The 17,969-nt window shown below is 53.6% G+C and overlaps 1 protein-coding gene across 1 annotated transcript in view; it reads right to left on the bottom strand.

The window, feature by feature from the left end:
- The window catches only part of NSG1 (neuronal vesicle trafficking associated 1), a 31,230-nt gene extending 26,015 nt beyond the window's left edge, over positions 1-5,215 (bottom strand). The window contains exons 1-3 of the mRNA XM_081240584.1: positions 5,043-5,215; positions 4,495-4,649; positions 698-814 (exon numbers count right to left, since the gene is read on the bottom strand). Coding sequence (XP_081096710.1) covers positions 698-814; positions 4,495-4,623 — 246 coding nt within the window. The 5' untranslated portion in view covers positions 4,624-4,649; positions 5,043-5,215. The remainder of the gene's footprint in view (positions 1-697; positions 815-4,494; positions 4,650-5,042) is intronic.
- Between the last annotated feature and the right edge of the window lie 12,754 nt (positions 5,216-17,969).

Genomic DNA, 17,969 nt, shown 5'->3' with positions numbered 1-17,969 from the left:
CACAGCTGTGACCACCCTGTGCCTCAACTTCCCCATCTGCAAAATAGGTTACACAGATAGTACTGACCTGGGTAGGGATGCTTAGCTGAGCCTGCATATGCCAAGGCTCAGACTGGGTCTTGGCACTAAGTAAGTGCGAAGGGTTGCCCTTTTGTTACTGTCTGCCCTCCTCCCGTAACTGAAGGGATTTTAATGTTTGGTAAGTGATCTGTCGTATGTTTATAACCTTTGCCTAAAAGAAAGTTTAGGGGGCTTCCCTGGTGGCGCAGTGGTTGAGAGTCCGCCTGCCGATGCAGGGGACACGGGTTCGTGCCCCGGTCTGGGAAGATCCCACATGCCGCGGAGCAGCTGGGCCCGTGAGCCATGGCTGTTGAGCCTGTGCGTCCGGAGCCTGTGCTCCGCAACGGGAGAGGCCACAACAGTGAGAGGCCCATGTAACGCAAAAAAAAAAAAAAAAAAAAAAGAAAGTTTAGGGATGGGTCTTCCCCGTTATTAAAACTAAGTAATATTGATCATTTTGGAAGATAAAGGAAAGAAACAAGAAATTTTAAAAACCACAAGGTTAATTTTGCACATCTGGGGTCAGCCCATATCGGTGTCTCGTCCTGTTCCCATCACTCCACAGGTCATCTCTGCAGCTCAGTGGACCCCTCCTGGGGGCAAAAGCAGCATCTCATCCGCTTCCAGGGCCACTCACCTTGAACCTCTCGGTAACACCCTCGGTGATGCTGACGGTGAACTCGGCTATCTTGGGAGGACGTGCTTTGCCTTTCTTGCGGTCAGGTTCATATTCAGTCTTAGTTTTCACGACCACCTTGTCCAGGAAACAGAAGCAAACAGTCAGTAGTGCAGCCAGATACATTCAGACACACCTGTCCAAAGAGGACAGGTGGGGAAACCCTCGTTCAAAGTCACCATTTCACCAGGAAGTATTTCATAGAAAGAATGAGAACAGCCACCACTTATTAGAAAAACTCCTCTGTGCCGAGACTTTCAGAGAAATTACCCATTAATAATCCTGATAGCAGCCCCAGGAGGGAAAAATGATAACGGAGGGGCAGAGAAGTTAAGTACATCGGTCAAGGCCACGTAGCTAGTAGGCGGCAGGGCTAAGAGTAGTCAGCAGGGCTCCTGACTCCTCATTTGGGGCTCCCTTCACTGCCCAGAGCTTCATTGGCCCAGGTGGTGGGAAGGATGAGTTGATTTTTTCACTGGTCTTCATATGCCGCCACGGGTAAAACAAGAAGAGTCAAGGGCACTATTTCCCTCCAGCACTAGGAAGGAGCAGGCAGCCAGCCTTCAAGCAAATCGACCTTGGGGAGTCTGTCGCTACCCCACCATCCTCCTCTCTCCCTTGTCTTGGCAACGGCCCTTAAAGGGTCTCCCTGCTCTGTGCCCCCTCCACTCTCCATTGTGAAGCGGGAGATGTTTTTCCAACCACGAAATCTGCTCTGCCTCTGCCCCGGGCAAACCCTTTCCCTACATCCCCCCACCCAGCTTCAGCTGCGCCCTCACCCACCCCTCGAGCCTCCACCCTCGGATGCTCACAGCCTCTCCGCACCATCACTGCCCCCATCACACCCCGTTGCCAGGGCTGTTTCCTTCTCTGTCCCCACTGGACGGGGAGGCGAGGTGTCCGGGAGCAGTGTCCAGGGGCCATGTGTGTCTAGTCCCCAAATGCCCACCCCCCAGAGCAGAAGCCAGGAAGTTGGACTGGAGAGAGACAGCCCCCCACCCTCTTCCTCACCCAAGTGACAACGCCCTTCGCTGGGTAAACCACAGCGTGGGGACACACTGCCCTCCGTGATGGTGGGACCCAGGGCAGAACAAGCACTCAGGACACTGTGGGCGCTCCCAGACTGAGCCGTGACACCAGAGCCAGCCTCAGGAAGAAAGTGGCCCACGCCATGCGACACTGAAAAGTGATCCAAGGGCCACACCCCTTTAAAGCACACTCTTGCCTCCCTCCTCCCTTCTGTTACATGCAGCTCTCCCTGTGCTCAGTGCGACAGCCTGCGTGCCCACCCTGGGGGCACCCATCTCTGGGGCAGCACCTGGGCCTCACCCTGCCATCCTCGGACCCCAACTGTGCCTGAGTAGCTGTGGGACCCTGAGCACACCCTTGGCTACTTGGAACCTCAGTTTCCCGGCCTGTGATATGGGTGCAAGGCTATCTGGTAGGGCTACTGTGAGGAGGAGGGAATCCATGGGACCCTGAGCCCAGTGGGGACCCGGTCAGGATCCCATCAGCCCGGATTCCATCTGCCTCTGCCACTAACAAGCTAGGTGACTACGGGCAAGTTCCTTAAACTCTCTGTGTCTCCATTTCCACATCTGTAAAATGGGGTAACAGCGGTAGTTACCTCCTAACATCAGCGTGTTAAAGTAATTGAAAGCCATAAAGCATGCAAACAAGTGCCTGGTGAGTAATAAGCATTCAAACACTTCAGCTGAGACTGGCCCTGACGCTGCTATGTGCTCTGTGACTACTGGCACTGTTGCACCTCAGAACCTCGGCGCTCAGCACACATTCTATTTACAACCTTAACTGTGTTATCTGCCCTCGGACATGTGTCCCCTGGGACAGGTGACATCACCTCCCTGAACCCTAGCTGGGAGCAACACGTTGCCACTGTTCAGGTTAAGAGATGTCTCGTGAGAGTGCGGTCTGGCTCCAAGCAGGGCAGAGCAAGGGGTCCCACCAGAGCTTCCGCATTCTGGAGGATGGTAGCCTTCAGCCGAGTGACCTTGCGCACGTCCTATAAACTCCTGGAGACTCGGTTTCCTCATCTGTGACCTCAGAAATCTGGCCCAACCATCACTCCCTGCTAGAATGCCCATCTCTGGAGCATCTCAGGGATGGGAGACTCATCACCTTCAGAGCTGCTTAGGTTATCCTGGATGGCCTGATTGGTTGGCCAAAATTTCATACCTGCCTGAAACCTCCTCCCTGGTATAAGCCAACTATGTGCCAGACGGTTCTGGAATGGAACAGACTGAGGATGAAAGAGGAGGTTGAGTGGAGGCAATCACCTGACAGAGGTGCTTGCTGGGGATGCGGTGTCCCTGGCACAGGCTGAGGCAGGAGGGGAAGGTGGGCATGGTGGAGCCAGGCTGGGCTAACTGGGCAAGTCTGACACCTAGACAGGGAAGGGGGAGGCGGAAGCCGAGTCCTCAGGCAGCCCTGCCCCTCCCACAAAGCTTCTTTTGGACCATCGACGCCCCAGAGTGGCCCCACGTGACCCAGGTGCACAGATGTGACCAGCTGATCCTCTTTTCTTGAAGTAAAACACCTGTTCCAGCATCGCTCTGGCCCCTGCTCCCTGCTCTCCTACCCAAACACAGACAACAGAGTTGGGGGAATCAAAACCACTTTGGGGAGCTGAGCACGGCTATCAAAAGGCCCACCATGGGAATAGTGGAATCCTGCAAAAAGGAAGGACCCATGGCAGGGATAGTCTCTCATCCCCACCCCTGCCCCACGGCCAGTAATCACCAACATGCCCCAAATAAACAACAAGCCCTGAGTCAGAACCTCCCTGCCAGGCATTAAATGAAACAATTAATGATGCCAGCACACTTGGGGGAACAGAGTGAGCTTCCTCGTGGCTGGGATGATTTTGAAAAGCTGCAAGGTGGTCAGAATGGATGTGTGTGGATAATTTTAGGTTTGAGTTTTACAATATAATTGTCTAGACTTTTAAGCGTTTTTAATGTTAACTCTTGAAAATATTGCTCTTAGTGGACACAGAAACTACTTGATTGCAGGCGGTATTCAAGAAAGAGGGGATTCCTTACATTCAACAAAAAGAAAAAAGAAAAAAATCCCACTTTAAGGAGAGGATGATGAATGGCTGTCCCCAGTTACTTTAATACTGAGGAGCACGAGTGCTTATTTGGAGATTTCACAAAAGGAACAAAGAGAGGAAGGAGGCGGTGTAGGAGCGCGCACCCTGCCGCATCTACCGCCGATGTGGGAGGGGTGGGCGCAGAGGGTAAGGAGGGGGATTCAGCCCCTAGGGAGGGCCCATCTGGCCAAGGAGAGGGGCCTCTCCACCCCAAAGGGGCAAATCGGGCTGAAACTGCATCATCCGGGAAGGCACGAGGGGCAGCCGCACCACTCCTGGGCTCACCCCAGAACCAGAGCTCCTGGTACCCCGGGGCAGGGACAAGCGGGGCTGGGTTGTAGGTGGAGGGGCCAGGGGCCTCTCTCGGACAAGAGTCCCACGAAAATCAAGAAGGGACCCTACCCCGACCGCGTTCCATTGTCAGGAAGAAGCTGTCATCTAAGGCGGGGCGGGGGGGGGGGGGGGCCAGATCACCCGATCCAGAATCCCGCGCGGGTACGTGGTCCTCCGAGGGGCGTCCTCCACCCCGCCCGAGCCCGCCCCCAGTTCGCGTCCCCAGCGCACGCGGCGCGTTTCTTTTGTTGCGGCCGCCACCCGAGATTTGGGGGTGCGCACCCGGCGGTCCTGGGTACCGGGGGCCTCTCACCTTATCCGGGGGCGGGAACTGCAGTTGATTGACATCAAGGGGCGTCATCAGGGGGATGGTGTCGAAGCCATCCTCCAGCAGCGGCTGCTTGGTGCCCTTCTCCGCGAAATTGTTCCCCAACTTCACCATGGTTCCGGGAGACCCGAGGCTGCCGCCTGCGGAGCGAGGGCCAGGCGGGGGTCACCGCGAGCAGGACCCACCCGCTGTCCCGGGCGTCGGCGAGCTCTCCGGCCCCCGCCTCGTCTCCGAGGAGGGGTCGTGAGGACGCAGAGGTCGCGGCCCGAGGGCTGGGGGGTGGGTGCTGTATATTTATGGACTCACCCGCTGGGCAAAAGCGCCGAGCTCAGGGACGCCTAGCAGCCAGGGAGGGGGCGCCGCCCCTGCCCGCGGGTCTAGACGCGTCCCCGGTCCTGGCGACGCCTCGCCGGTGACTTGCCCAGGGACCCCTGTCCCTCCCACCTGGGGAGATGCGCGGCCCTGTACCCGGCTCCCCGGCGGAAGGGTCCAACCCGGGCGCCCCGCGGCCCCGCCTGCCGGCCAGCACTCACCCCACGCCCGGCTCCGGCAGGTCTGGACTCCGACCGCACTCCGAGCCTCTGCGTCGCCCGCTCCCGCTCACAGCAATGGCAGAGGCGGCGCCGCGCGGGGCCGGGGCGGGGGCGCCGAGCGATTGGGCTCCCTCCCACCGCTCGCCACCTCCCTTCCTGCCGCTCCCGGGGGTTAACTGCGCGCGGTGAGTGCGTGCGTGTGGCGGCGGCGGCAGCCTTGACGCAGCGCGCGCGCGCCGGCCGCACAAAGAAGCGCGGGGCGGGCGCAGGCGGGCGCTCCCCGTGGACCCCGCGGTCCCCGGGACCTCGGCGGGGGTGGGGGGCAGATAAGGAGGATGGGATCGCGCCCCGGGTGGGAGGCTCGGAGGGCGCCACAGGGCTGGAGGCCGGGGATAGAGGGAAAGAGAGGTGCGCGCTGCGCAACCCCGGGGCGGTGGCCGGGGCGCAAGGCCATTCGAAGCGAGAGAGGGGCGGGGGGATCCTAGGGATAGAGCGATCCCCCAAACTGGGGGAAAAGGTGCCCCCCTTGCAGCCGAGCCGATCTGGGAGTCCTGAAGGACAGGGAAGGGTCCTGCGGGGGAGGGTTCCAGGAGGCGGTGGGCGGTGGCAGAGACCAGAGCGTGGTCTGGTTAGTGCGTGGCTGGCTTGGGGAGAGGGCGACAAAAAGAGGGCGTGTCCCTGGTGAAAGGAGGCTCGGATGGGAATGGAGGGGGGAGTTTTTCGGTGGTACAGGATGTGGAGGGAGCGCTCTCCAGAGCTGGGGACGGTGTCCGGACGTGGGGGGACGCCCAGGGTAGCGGGAGGGAAGGAATCCAGGGCAAAGAGAGCGCTTCGCGTGACGCATTGGAGCGTTTCTCTGGTCTGGTCGGAAGGTAAAGCTGGGGTCCGCTCCCGGCAGCCGCAGCCTCGATCATCCAGGGCGCAGAGAAGGGGCGTCCTGGAACGAAGAAGGGGGTTTCTAACCCGATCCTTTGGCCCTTTCTCCCCCCATCGGGGCCACTGTCGCAGCTGCCCAGATTAGGGCCCCATTTTATAGACTTCCAACCAGCCCTAGCCTAGGACTCCCCGGATGAGAAACTGCGGGGTTTCGGGGAACAAGACCAGGTGCGGGAGGAAGGCTGCTGCTGGAAAAAGGGCACCTCCCAGGCCCCTCTGTCCTGCTGGGACACAGAGTAGGTGTCCCCCAAAGTCTTACTTTGACACCCTTTGCCTGATTCTGTTTTGCATGGCTGATGGCCTGAGACCCAGCGTTTTCCATCTGCCGCCTGAGAACCATGAGAGAAGCACCCCGGCAGAACCTCCTCTCCATGTAGCTAGAGAACAGGAACACTATTCTCTCACTGCCTGCTGAGCCTTGAGCCACCAGCTCAGTCTAGGAACCTGGCCATGGGCACCTTGATTTCAAAATCCCCGGGAGGGCACAAACAGATGAGGCGCCTGGATTTCTCTTAACTGGGCCCAAGTCCTCAGCAGGGTCCACCTGAGCGTTTGACCGCAGGGCAGCCTGGCAGGACCCAGGCTCTTGACACTACCCCTGGCCAGCCCAGGAAGGGCTGGTGTCCCAGACGCAGGCACCTTGGGGCCTGGCATCAGCATCCTTCTGGCAAAGGCCCTTTGAACGCAGGACTGGTACAGTGGTAAGGCATCTGTGTGTGGTCCAGGTTCTTACAGGGGACCAGGGCGGGGGGGCCTCCTCCCTGACGCTTCGTTACTTCCTGCAGCAGTTGAAGAAGAGCAGCTAGAATCTGCTCAGGTGCTGGTTTAGGTGCGTCCCTGGCCAGACTAAGCTTACAGATCACAAGAAACCTTGTGGGCTTCATTCACCGAGGGAATAGCTTTGTCCCCATCTTAGGCCCCAACACGCACACACACAAACACTGCAGTCAGAATCCCACACAGGGAGCTGCAGGGTGGGCCTCCTGGGCCCTGTGTGGACCCCTCTCCCCCTCAAAGGCTCTGTCAGCTGAGGAGGACAGAGACAAGGATGGCCCATGTTTGTCCCAGAGACAGCAGGGGACAGTCGCCAGTTGCTTTTCCATGCTGTCCTGGGTTTTGACTGGTGCCGGTCACTGGGACTCTGCAGCTTCGTTCTGTGCGGGATTTTTGTGGGTGCCCAGGCCGCACCAGACCCTGTGAAGGGCACACACGTGGACGATGCAATTCACAAGACACTCAGCGCCCCCCATCAGCAGCTGATGGACACGGGAAATGAAATGGCAACGCTTCCAAAGGAGCAGAGGGCCCGCCAGTGGGAGCGACCTCGTCCACTGCGGGGGGAGAAGGCAGGAGGCTGTGGGCAAAGGATGAGATCCTCCAGGGGGGCCCGAGGGAGAGCAGCGTGGGCCGAAGGTCTCCCAGGCGGGGATGCATGTGTAGGCAGATGTCAGTTTCCCAGGCCTGCTGTAACAAATTACCCCAAACTGGAAGGCTTAAAACCACAAATGTATCATCTCACAGCTCTGGAGGCCAGAGTCCGAGATCAAGGGGTCAGCCAGGCCACACTCCCTACAGAGACTGCAGGGGAGAATCTGTTCCTGCCTCTACCAGCTTCCCGTGGCGCCAGGCATTGCTAGGCTTGTGGCCACATCCCTCCAGTCTCTGCCTCCATGATCACCCTGCCCTCTCCTCTCCTCTGTGTCTCCTATAAGGGCACTTGTCATTGGATTTTGGGACCACTGGGATGATCCAAGGTAATGTTCTCTCAAAATCTGTAATCACGGGGCTTCCCTGGTGGCGCAGTGGTTAAGAATCCACTTGCCAATGCAGGGGACACGGGTTCAAGCCCTGGTCTGGTAAGATCCCCCATGCCGCGGAGCAACTAAGCCCGTGCACCACAACTACTGAGCCTGCGCTCTAGAGCCCACGAGCCACAACTACTGAGCCCGTGTGCCACAACTACTGAAACCCGCGTGCGTAAAGCCTGTGCTCTGCAACAAGAGAAGCCACCGCAATGAGAAGCCCACACACTGCAATGAAGAGTAGCCCCTAGCTCACCGCAATTAGAGAAAGCCTGCGTGCAGCAACGAAGACCCAACACAGCCAAAAATAAATAAATAAATAGATACATTCAAGAAATAAAAAATGTTTCAGAAAAAAGTCTGTAATCACATCATTTGCCCTATAAGGCAATATTCACAGATTCCGAGGGTTAGATTTGGATGTCTCCCGGGGGGCCACCACTGAGCTCACCACAAGTGTCAAACCGCAAGGGTGCAGTGATTTGGGGAACTCAGGGTTGTAGATGGTTCTGGGAGAGGCAGGGTAGGGTCTTGGCTAGAGATGAGGTTGAAGAGGCCAGTCACAGAACTGGGGACTAGCGAAGCTGTGTTGTGGGACAAACTGATTTAAGGTGTTTTTACAGTGTCCACAGAGTGAAATCTGTGTGAAATACACTATGCTCTTCCCTCAGACCCCAGTTTCATCCTAGCACCAGCAATCTGTGACTCCTAGTGATTCACAGGATTTTTGACATGGATTTGGTTTTTCTAGATGACTCTTTTAGGGACATTTCTAGGGTTATGATCCCTTTCTAGGGACAGATCCATCACTGTGCAGATGAGTACAGTATAACCGCCGCCCCATCCACCTTCCACCGGACAGGGCAGCCAACTGCTGCTCCCCAGCACTCAAGACCCTGTCATTTGCACTTCCTAGCCTCTCGGCGACCTTCTTTGTCCCACTGGTCGGAGCCCAGGCTGCCACGGCAGGAGGCAGTGTGACACAGTCTGATTTCCAATCCTCTCTCCCGCTTCTAGCTGTGTGACTTTGGACAAGTTGCTTATCTTCTCTGTGCCTCAGTTTCCCCATCTATAAAATGGAAAGAATAATAATAATACCTCCATCACAGTGTTGCGAGACTCAAATGAGCTATTATGATATTAAAAACAAAACAACACAGTGCCTGCTTTGGCTCTTATGATGGCTTTGACCTCTAATTAGGTACCCTGCAGTGTCTTCTTGGTAGTGATGCTGAGGCCAGGAGGAGGTGGTAGAGGCATGTCACGAGTGTAGGGTTAGTGCTCAGAGTGACTAAGGAGATCCTCCCCAGGTCCTAAGGAGCTTCTTTGTAGCTCAAGGAAGTAAATTCCTAGTCCCAGGCCACAAAGTGCCGGGCAGAGGCGGGCCAGGCTCTGGGCTCACCCGGCAGGCTTCCCCATAACCAGCCTGATCCCCAGCACAGGAGCAAATTCTGGCAAAAGAAATATTTTTCATTTCTCCATCCCCCGTGCCTAGAACAGGGCCTGGTGCACAGCGAGTACACAGGAACCGTATGTTAAATGGAGTAGGCATCCACTCATCTTACATTCACAGTAGATTCAGACATTGAAATGTCAGGTTTGTAAAGCCAAGTTCAAGTGTGTAGTGAGAAAATTCACGGTCTAATTCAAGCTGAAGGCAAGGTGGCCCATAGCATCACTGAGACATTCTCCTTCCTAGGTTTAACCCTGCTGCAAATGCTTATTTCTGGAAAATGCCAAACCTTATTTTAAAATGTATGATGTGTAGACAAAATCATAAATACAGTGATTTTTATGATTTTACTGTTTCATTTACCTTTGTAGTCCCTAACCCTCTGCACACATTAGGGACTCAGTAAATGGTTAAGAAATGAATGAGCGATATTTTTATTCCTTTCTTTGTACTTGTAGAAACTAAATAAACAGGATTATGGGGCTCCAAGTCATTTGGTGAGCTCTTACATTTTTAAACAGAACTGTATGTGTATTGGGGGTTTTAGGAGTCTTGGGGGGGCAGTTGGGGGGTGGGTTGTTTGTTGCTGCCTGTAGAGTCTTAATGAACCACTCAGCAGTTCCTAATTTTCCCCAAATGTTTCTAAGATCAACCTCGCTTTGGCTGTGAGGCCCTTGACCTTGGCGGGGTTGTGGGGGTCAGGGGTTGTGAGCAAGAAAGACACGGGGCTCTGGAGAGTGGCTCTCTCGGGACCTCCGTTTTCTAGTCTACAAAATGACGGGAGTGATCACAAAGGTTTCCTTTTCTCAGCTCCAAGATTTGGGATATAAGAAAAGATGATTTTTTTTTTTTTTTTTTTTTTTTTTGCGGTACATGGGCCTCTCACTGTAGTGGCCTCTTCCGTTGCAGATCACAGGCTCCGGACGCACAGGCCCAGCGGCCATAGCTCACTGGCCCAGCCGCTCCGCGGTACGTGGGATCCTCCCGGACCGGGGCACGAACCCGTGTCCCCTGCATCGGCCGGTAGACTCCCAACCACTGCGCCACCAGGGAAGCCCAGAAAAGATGATTTTTAAAATCCTTCCCATTGGAGTCCCATTTTTGGATTTGCGGTCAGAGCATTGCCATTCTGGGCGATCGATGCACGTAAAGTCAGCAGAAGTTGAATTTTTTGGTTGGGTAATCGTCTCCAAGATGCTGGTAGCTCCAAATTCCTATGGTTTGCACAACGCAGGCTGCTTTCAAACATTCAAACCTGTCCAACTCTAAAATCAAGGACGGTAGAGTAGAAAAATATTCAGGACAAGGAACGTCATTGTCCGGGGGAAGGAACCTAAAAGAATATTTCTTGACCCCAAGGTTTTCCATGTCAGCAGGGAGGGAGGGGGAGGGAGGAGTGACACCACCTTCCTCAACCCCGACAGAAGAGGCTGAGGGCAGGGGAGCAGCACATGCAGTTCCAAGGAGAACATCCAATAGTTTCTCTTTATTGGGGGGGGGGCGGGGGGGAGGAGGCTTCAAGTTCAGAAGATACATCTCCTCGGTCCTGCCTGGGGAGGAAATGCAGATCAAATGACCACGCATCTTGGGATCAAGGGTTTTCCAGAGGTTGAATAATCCTCTAGTTCCACACCCTCGTTTTACATTTTACATCCAGGGAAGCTGAGGCCAGCCAGGAGTAGGGTGTAGAACCTGTCCCTGGGGCTTTCGGAGGATCAGCCCCCAAGGGAGCCATGGCGGTGAACTCACAGACCAGGTGAGCTCCCACCCCTCTCACTTCGCCTCCCAGGCACCCCGTCTGCGCTGGGGGCACCAACGGTGCCGTGCTGGACCCCCTGCAGACCCACTCCCGCTGCCCCACTCTCTGGGCCTGCAGAGACCATGGCTTACTTCAGTGCCCTCTGCCCAATAGGGTCCCGCGTCCCAGCCCCCTCAGGCTGGCCCTGAAGAAGGTGGGCCACGTACCTGAAGTGTCCCTTGAAGAAGGTCACTCAGGAGGAGCCCAGGGCCCTCTGCCTGCCTCCCCGCTGACCCAGGAATAGTCACAGCTCCCCCAGTGCTCAGTCCGGCTACAGAACCACATCTTTTGGGCCCCTGGTCACATCCCTCCTCAAACGATCCCATTTTAGCGGGCCACCTGCTACCTCTTGGCATCTTGACCAATACAAATGCCGAGGGAGAACATTTTTTGCTCCTGCCTGGACCCTCTCTGGAGCCTCCAGGAAGACCCCTACCTCCTGCCCTGCCCCTCCTCCTGGGTGAAGAACTAGATGAGGAGGAGGATGAAATACTTTCTCTGCCATTATCTTTTTTCTTTCTCTTTTTAGCTTCACAAAAATTCCGAAGTGGTAGGGGGCGGGCATCGTTATACCCATTTTACAGATAAAGGAACCATAATAATAGGTAGAAAGACTGTACCAACAACACCTAATGGGCAGTGAATGCTGATAAGTGCTCTCTAGGCACTGACTATCAATCCCCTCTAACCACTGTGTGAAGTCCTATTATTCCATCTCTCAGAGGACACCACTGAGGCTGAGATGAGATATGCCCCTTAAGACAATGCTCAGAAGGTATGTTGGTAGAAGAACATCAGGACATATCAAGAACCTAGTCAAAGTGTAGATTCCCGATCAAAACTGCAGCTCCCTCCCTCCCTCTGCTCCAAGCCCTGGCCAGATGCTCTTGCCCTCTGATGGGAGAACCCGGCTGCCTCTGCTTTCCCCTCCCTCCCTTCCTTCCAAGTTCCACTTAGGACAAGAAACGGGGGAGGGGGAATACCCTAAATCTGAATACCATAAACTCTGGTCCTGAGTTTATGCCACCCGTTGGAGTCATACTAGCAACATGGCCTTAGGCAAAGCACCAACCCACCTGGGCCTCAGTTTCCCTTTACATAAAATGAGGGGGTTGGGCTAGAACCATAACTTAATTCCCCTCCAGCTTCAAAGCCACACCCACTCCCATTTGGTTCACTCTCCCATGACAAGAATGGCCCGGGATGGGGCTTCCCTGGTGGCGCAGTGATTAAGAATCCGCCTGCCAATGCACGGGACACCGGTTCAAACCCTGGTCCAGGAAGATCTCACCTGCCGCGGAGCAACTAAGCCCGTGTGCCACAACTACTGAGCCTGTGCTCTAGAGCCCACGAGCCACAACTATTGAGCCTGTGTGCCACAACTACTGAAGCCCACGAGCCTAGAGGCCGTGCTCCGCAGCAAGAGAAGCCACCGCACACCGCAACGACCCCTGCTGGCTGCAACCAGAGAAAGCCCGCGCGCAGCAACGAAGACCCAACGCAGCCAAAAAAAAAAGAATGGCCCAGGATGAATCAGAACCCAAGTTACGGAGAACATGTTGAGGTCTAGCAAGGTACTGCACACGACCTGGGGAATAAATTACCAGGGCCATCTAATTCCATCCAGCTTTTACCCTGCTCAGTTCAGAAGCATTTTCATATCACCCAGCACCAGCTAAGAACCAGGTTTCCAGCCTGTAACAATAACTCGTGTTAAATTATTTAGCTGGTAAATGATTATAAAAGCCTTTTGCCAAAGTAAAGAACCAGAGAAAGGCCAAATCCTAATAACAGTAATAGCATCGTATGGTGGAATTAATTATTGAATTTTTTAAAAGCCCACAGATGGATGAGTGCAATACATTCCACGCTCTGTGGAGCCAGGGTCCCTGGGAGAGTGTCTAAAATTCACAGCATCTCAGGAGTGTGCTGGAGACTACACAGCACAAGGCTCAACTGCATTGCAGGCAGCTTAGCTATGACTTAATGGGGCTGTTCTATCCGGAATGTATCCTTTCCTGAGGCTGGGGCTGGGATTTGGTTAGTTGAAGCCCAGCGAAATTAGCACATGGCTGATCCACAGGCTCTGAGCTGAGCTAGGACTCCTGGCCATGGCATGATTTTTTTTCTTACATCCATAACTTATAACCTTTTCTCTGTCGGGCAGGCCCCCCTGTGTCTCTGGTCCAGCAGGGGAATGGGGGTGGGTTTACCCAAAGATTGAAATTTTCCTCATTTTGGACCACAGTTATTCTAACGTGTAAGGTATGTTGCCCTGTCTTCCAAAACAAAGGATGTTGAAAAGAATCTTACCCTTTCTTGAAGAATGGGGTCAGCTTTCTGCACGAGCTGGACAGGGAGCACAGGGCCGGGAGCCCTCCCACACTGAGTGTCCCCAGGCTCCCGGGGCTTGGTTAGTGCTTATTTATTGACATCTCTGTGGCCTCCATCCCCTCAGGGGGCTGCCGGTAACCATCCTCACCAGTCACCCCATTACCTCCTTCCAACTTGCTGTGAGCAAAATATCCAAATTGCCAGATTTATTAGACTAAATCAAAAAAAGGAGAAAGGGGGCTGCAGTGGGTTGAGCGGTGTTCCCTAAAAATTCATGTCCACCTGGAACCTCAGAATGTGACCTTTCTTGGAAATGGGGTCTTTGCAGATATAATTGGTTGAGGCTTGGGATGAAATCACCCTGGATATAGGATGGGCCCTAAATCCAATGACCTGTGTCCTTATAAGAAGAGGAGGGGACACAGAGAGACATACAGAAGAAAAGGCCAGATAATGACAGAGGCCACGGCGCAGAGAGATGTAGCTACAAGCTACAACGCTGAGGATTGCCCCTAGCCCCTGGAAATTAGGAGAGAGGCATGCAGCAGATCCTCCCCTGGCGCCTTCAGAGGGAGCACGCCCTGCTGACACCTTGATTTTGAACTTCCTGCCTCCAGAACTGGGAGAGAGTACATTTCTATTGTTTTAAGCCGCCCCCCCCCCCAGTTTTTGGTCATTTGTTACAACAGCCCTGGGAAACTAACACAGAAACTCTTCAGCCCAAACAACTTCCTTAATGTTTTTACATTTTTTAAATCTTAAACCAGTGCATATTTTGACATCATACGCGTTTCTTTAAATACCCCTTTAGAGTTTTCAGACCATTTCACAAGCATGAATTTCCACGATTAAAGCTTGGTAGAGTGGAGGGTACCTGCTCCGTGCTGCCATCTTAGCTGGGTGGTCATCACAGGAACTTGCTAACTCCTGTCCAGAGCCCTATTCACGACGTGGTGCTTCCTCCCCTCGAGAGGAGAGCCTGCACTCTGGGGTCTAGAATCACAAACCTGCATTTCAGAGCTGGGATGGAACTTGGTGTTAGTCCAGGGCTGTGATTCTCAAGGTGGGGCTCCCAGACCAGCGGCAGCAGTCTTGCCTGGGAACTGGTTAGACGTGCACATTCTCAGGCTCCACCCCAGACCTGCTGGATCAAAGACTGGTTTAACAAGCCCTACAGGTGATTCCCATGCACACACAGGTTTCAGAATCATTGCTTCCAGGTTTGCAAACTGGAATTCTGTAGGCTGGGCTAGGATAGATACACAGATATGTTTTGCTTGTTTTCACTTTAAAATAAATTGCTTGCATTGGAAATATTGAAAAACCAGGAGATTGCACAAAACATCCAGATTTCCTGCCTTCTTTTGAAAAATTGGGGGATCTAAGAATAGAGGTATTCCTGTGTGGCAAAAATCAGCTGCATAGGGATAATGGCTGCCCACCCCCTCATCCGCCTTACACCTGTGCTACCTTGCCTGCTTGGCCCCTGTAGGCACTTGAGTTTGAGATGCTAATCTAATCCAACACCTCATTTTACAGTTGGGGAAACTGAGGGACAGATAAGGGAATGAGCACTTTCCAACATGTTTGCCGGGTGACGGGCAGCTCAGAAGCCTTTGTAGGTACTTGGGCAAACACAGAGGTTCATCATGGGGCACCTGGGAAAACTGCGATCCTGAGGCAGTCAGCCCTGAAATTAGAAACCCTCAGTGGTACCATGGGCCACGCAGAAGGTGAAGGAGGAATGGGCACGAGGTCATGGAGAAGGAGAGGAGGGAGAGACACAGAGATGGTTGGGGGATGGATATAACAACAACAAGAGACAATAATTAGTGTCTACAAGGATGTGAAGAAATTGGAACCCTCCTACACTGTTGATGGGAATGTAAAAGGATGCAGCTACCGTGGAAAACAGCATGGCGGTTCCTCCAAAAGTCAAACATAGAATGAACGTAGGGCCCAGCAATTCCACTCCTAGGAATGCACCCAACACATGTTCACACAAAAATGAGTACACAAATGTTCATTCCGACATGAACCATAAAAGCCGAAAAGTGGGCTCAACTGATGAAAGGATAAACAAAATGAGGTCTCTCCATACAATGGACTATTACTCATTAAAAGGAATGATGCACTGGGAATTCCTTGGCGGTCCAGTGTTTAGGACTTCAAGCTTTCACTGCTGAGGGCCAGGGTTCAATCCCTGGTCAGGGAACCAAGATCCCACAAGCCGGGTGGCATGGCCAAAAAAAAAAAAGGAATGACATACTGATGTGTGCTACAGCATGGATGAACCTTGAATACATTATGCGGAGTGAAAGAAATCGGTCACAAAAGACTGCATATTGTATGACCTTATTGGTATGGAATGTCCAGAATAGGCAAATTCACACAGATAGAAAGTAGATTAGTGGTTGCTGGGGGATGGGGGAGTGGGGGAGAGGAAACGGAAGGTGACTGCTAACAGAATAGGGTTTCTTTTTTGCCATGATAAGAATATTCTAGAATTAGATAGTGGTAATAGTTGCACCACTCTGTGGATATTCTGAAAACCAGTGAATTGTATGCTTTAAAATGGTGAACTTTATGGTACGTGAATTACATCACAAAAAAAGGGGGTGGTGATGATCGGGTCACAAAATGGTTGGTGCATCGGCAGTTCGGGTGGGGACAGAATGATTCTGAGGCATAACGATCTTAATTGCTAACTCTGTTATAGCATTTACACAACAGGCACTGTATCAAGACTTTACATACATCGACTTATTTAAATACCATACTTGCAGGCTTCCCTGGTGGAGCAGTGGTTGAGAGTCCGCCTGCCGATGCAGAGGACACGGGTTCGTGCCCTGGTCCGGGAGGATCCCACATGCCGCGGAGCAGCTGGGCCCATGAGCCATGGCCGCTGGGCCTGCGTGTCCGGAGCCTGTGCTCCTCAACGGGAGAGGCCACAACAGTGAGAGGCCCGCGTACAGCAAAAAATAAATAAATAAATAAATACCATACTTGCAATGAACGTATGTGTAGGTACTGTGGTTAGAGCCCTTTTGCAGATGGGGAACCGAGACCTGTTCAAGGCGTGGCAGGGCTGAGACTCAAACCCAAGGCGTCACCCACTCTACCACTGTGTCAGCCAGCTCGTGACACTTCGGCTGTGTGTGCGTGGGTATTGTGCGTGCAGAAGCCCATCTGTGTATATATGTGTGTGTGTGTGCATCTGTGTGTGAATTGCGCATGTGTGCGTACATGTGTGTTCATGTGTGCATATGCATGTGTGTTTGTGCATGTGTGTGCACACATGTGTGTTTTTTGTGTGTGTCTTGCACACCCATGAGAAGAGACTGAGGGCCTGTTAGGGAGCCTCTCTGTCTCCTGGTTGGGTCGTTCCCAAGGGTGGGATGGAGAGCTGGGTTGAGAGAAGAAAAGCTCCCGAGGAGGTCAGGCTGTGCCTAAGGGCAAGATGGACTGAGAAAGACATTGGGATTTGGGACCAGAAGCAGCCCTGCCTTTGCAGGTCCCTCCTAACCAACTTCAAGACCTGCCCGCCCGACATGCAGATCCTCTCAGACCTCACCCCCTCCCTAGGTTGAAACTCACTTCCTCAGTTCCCCTGAACACAACAAAGCACCACAGATATGGGGACATATGTATATGTATAGCTGATTCACTTTGTTATAAAGCACACCACTGTAAAGCAATTATACTCCAATAAAGATGTTAAAAAAAAACACAAAAAAAACAAAGCACCACGGCCTGGGGGCTTAAACAACAGATACTATGTTCTCATCCTGGAAGCCGAAGTCTGGGATCAAGTTGTGCGTGCAGATGATTTCTCCTGAGGCCTCTCTCCTTGGCTTGTGGATGCCCACCTTCTCCCTGTGTCTTCACAGGGTCGTCCCACTGTGTGTCTGTGTCCTAATCTCCTCTTCTTATAAGGACCCCAGTCAGATTGGATCAGGGCCCGCCCTAGTTACCCGTTTTACCTTAATCACCTCCTTAAAGGCTTTTTCTCCAATGCAGGCAATTCTGAGGTGCTGGGGGTTAGGACTCCAAGAAACGAAATGCGGGGGACAGACTTCAGCTCACAATGAAGCTCAACTTCATTACTCATCATAGAGTAATGTTTCAGAAAATAGCTTGGGCTTCAAAGCCAGATGGTCTGGGGCTGAAACCTAGATTTGGTCACTTTCCAGCTGTAAGTCATTTCCCCCCTCGGAGCCCCAGTTCCCTCCCCTGAACCATGAGGGGCATCATGAGAGTCTAATACGATGCCCTCAGGTTTCTGCAGATAACAGTGCCTGGCACATAGCGTGCGCTCAATAAATAACACTCCCTACCATGGCAGCCACCCCGGCTTCTGGTCGCTGAGGCTACTGTGGGCCAGGCCTGGGTGGGGGCTCTGCAGATGTCCATCTGATCCTCCCCGGGCCATGAGAGGAGGGAGGCACCTGTAAGGAAACCGAGGCTCGTCGAGCTGAAGTACCTGCTCAGGGTCGCATGGCTGGGACAGGGAGCTCGGGGTGGGTTTGCGTCTCCTGTGAGCCCTGAGAGGGCAGAATCGGGGGCTCATCCGTTCGGCACCCCCATGCCTGGCATGGGCCCCT

This window comes from Mesoplodon bidens (genome assembly GCF_964165515.1).
Source record: "Mesoplodon bidens genome assembly, chromosome: 1".
Lineage (NCBI taxonomy): Eukaryota > Metazoa > Chordata > Mammalia > Artiodactyla > Ziphiidae > Mesoplodon > Mesoplodon bidens.
This window is presented reverse-complemented; position numbering and strand designations above follow the sequence as displayed.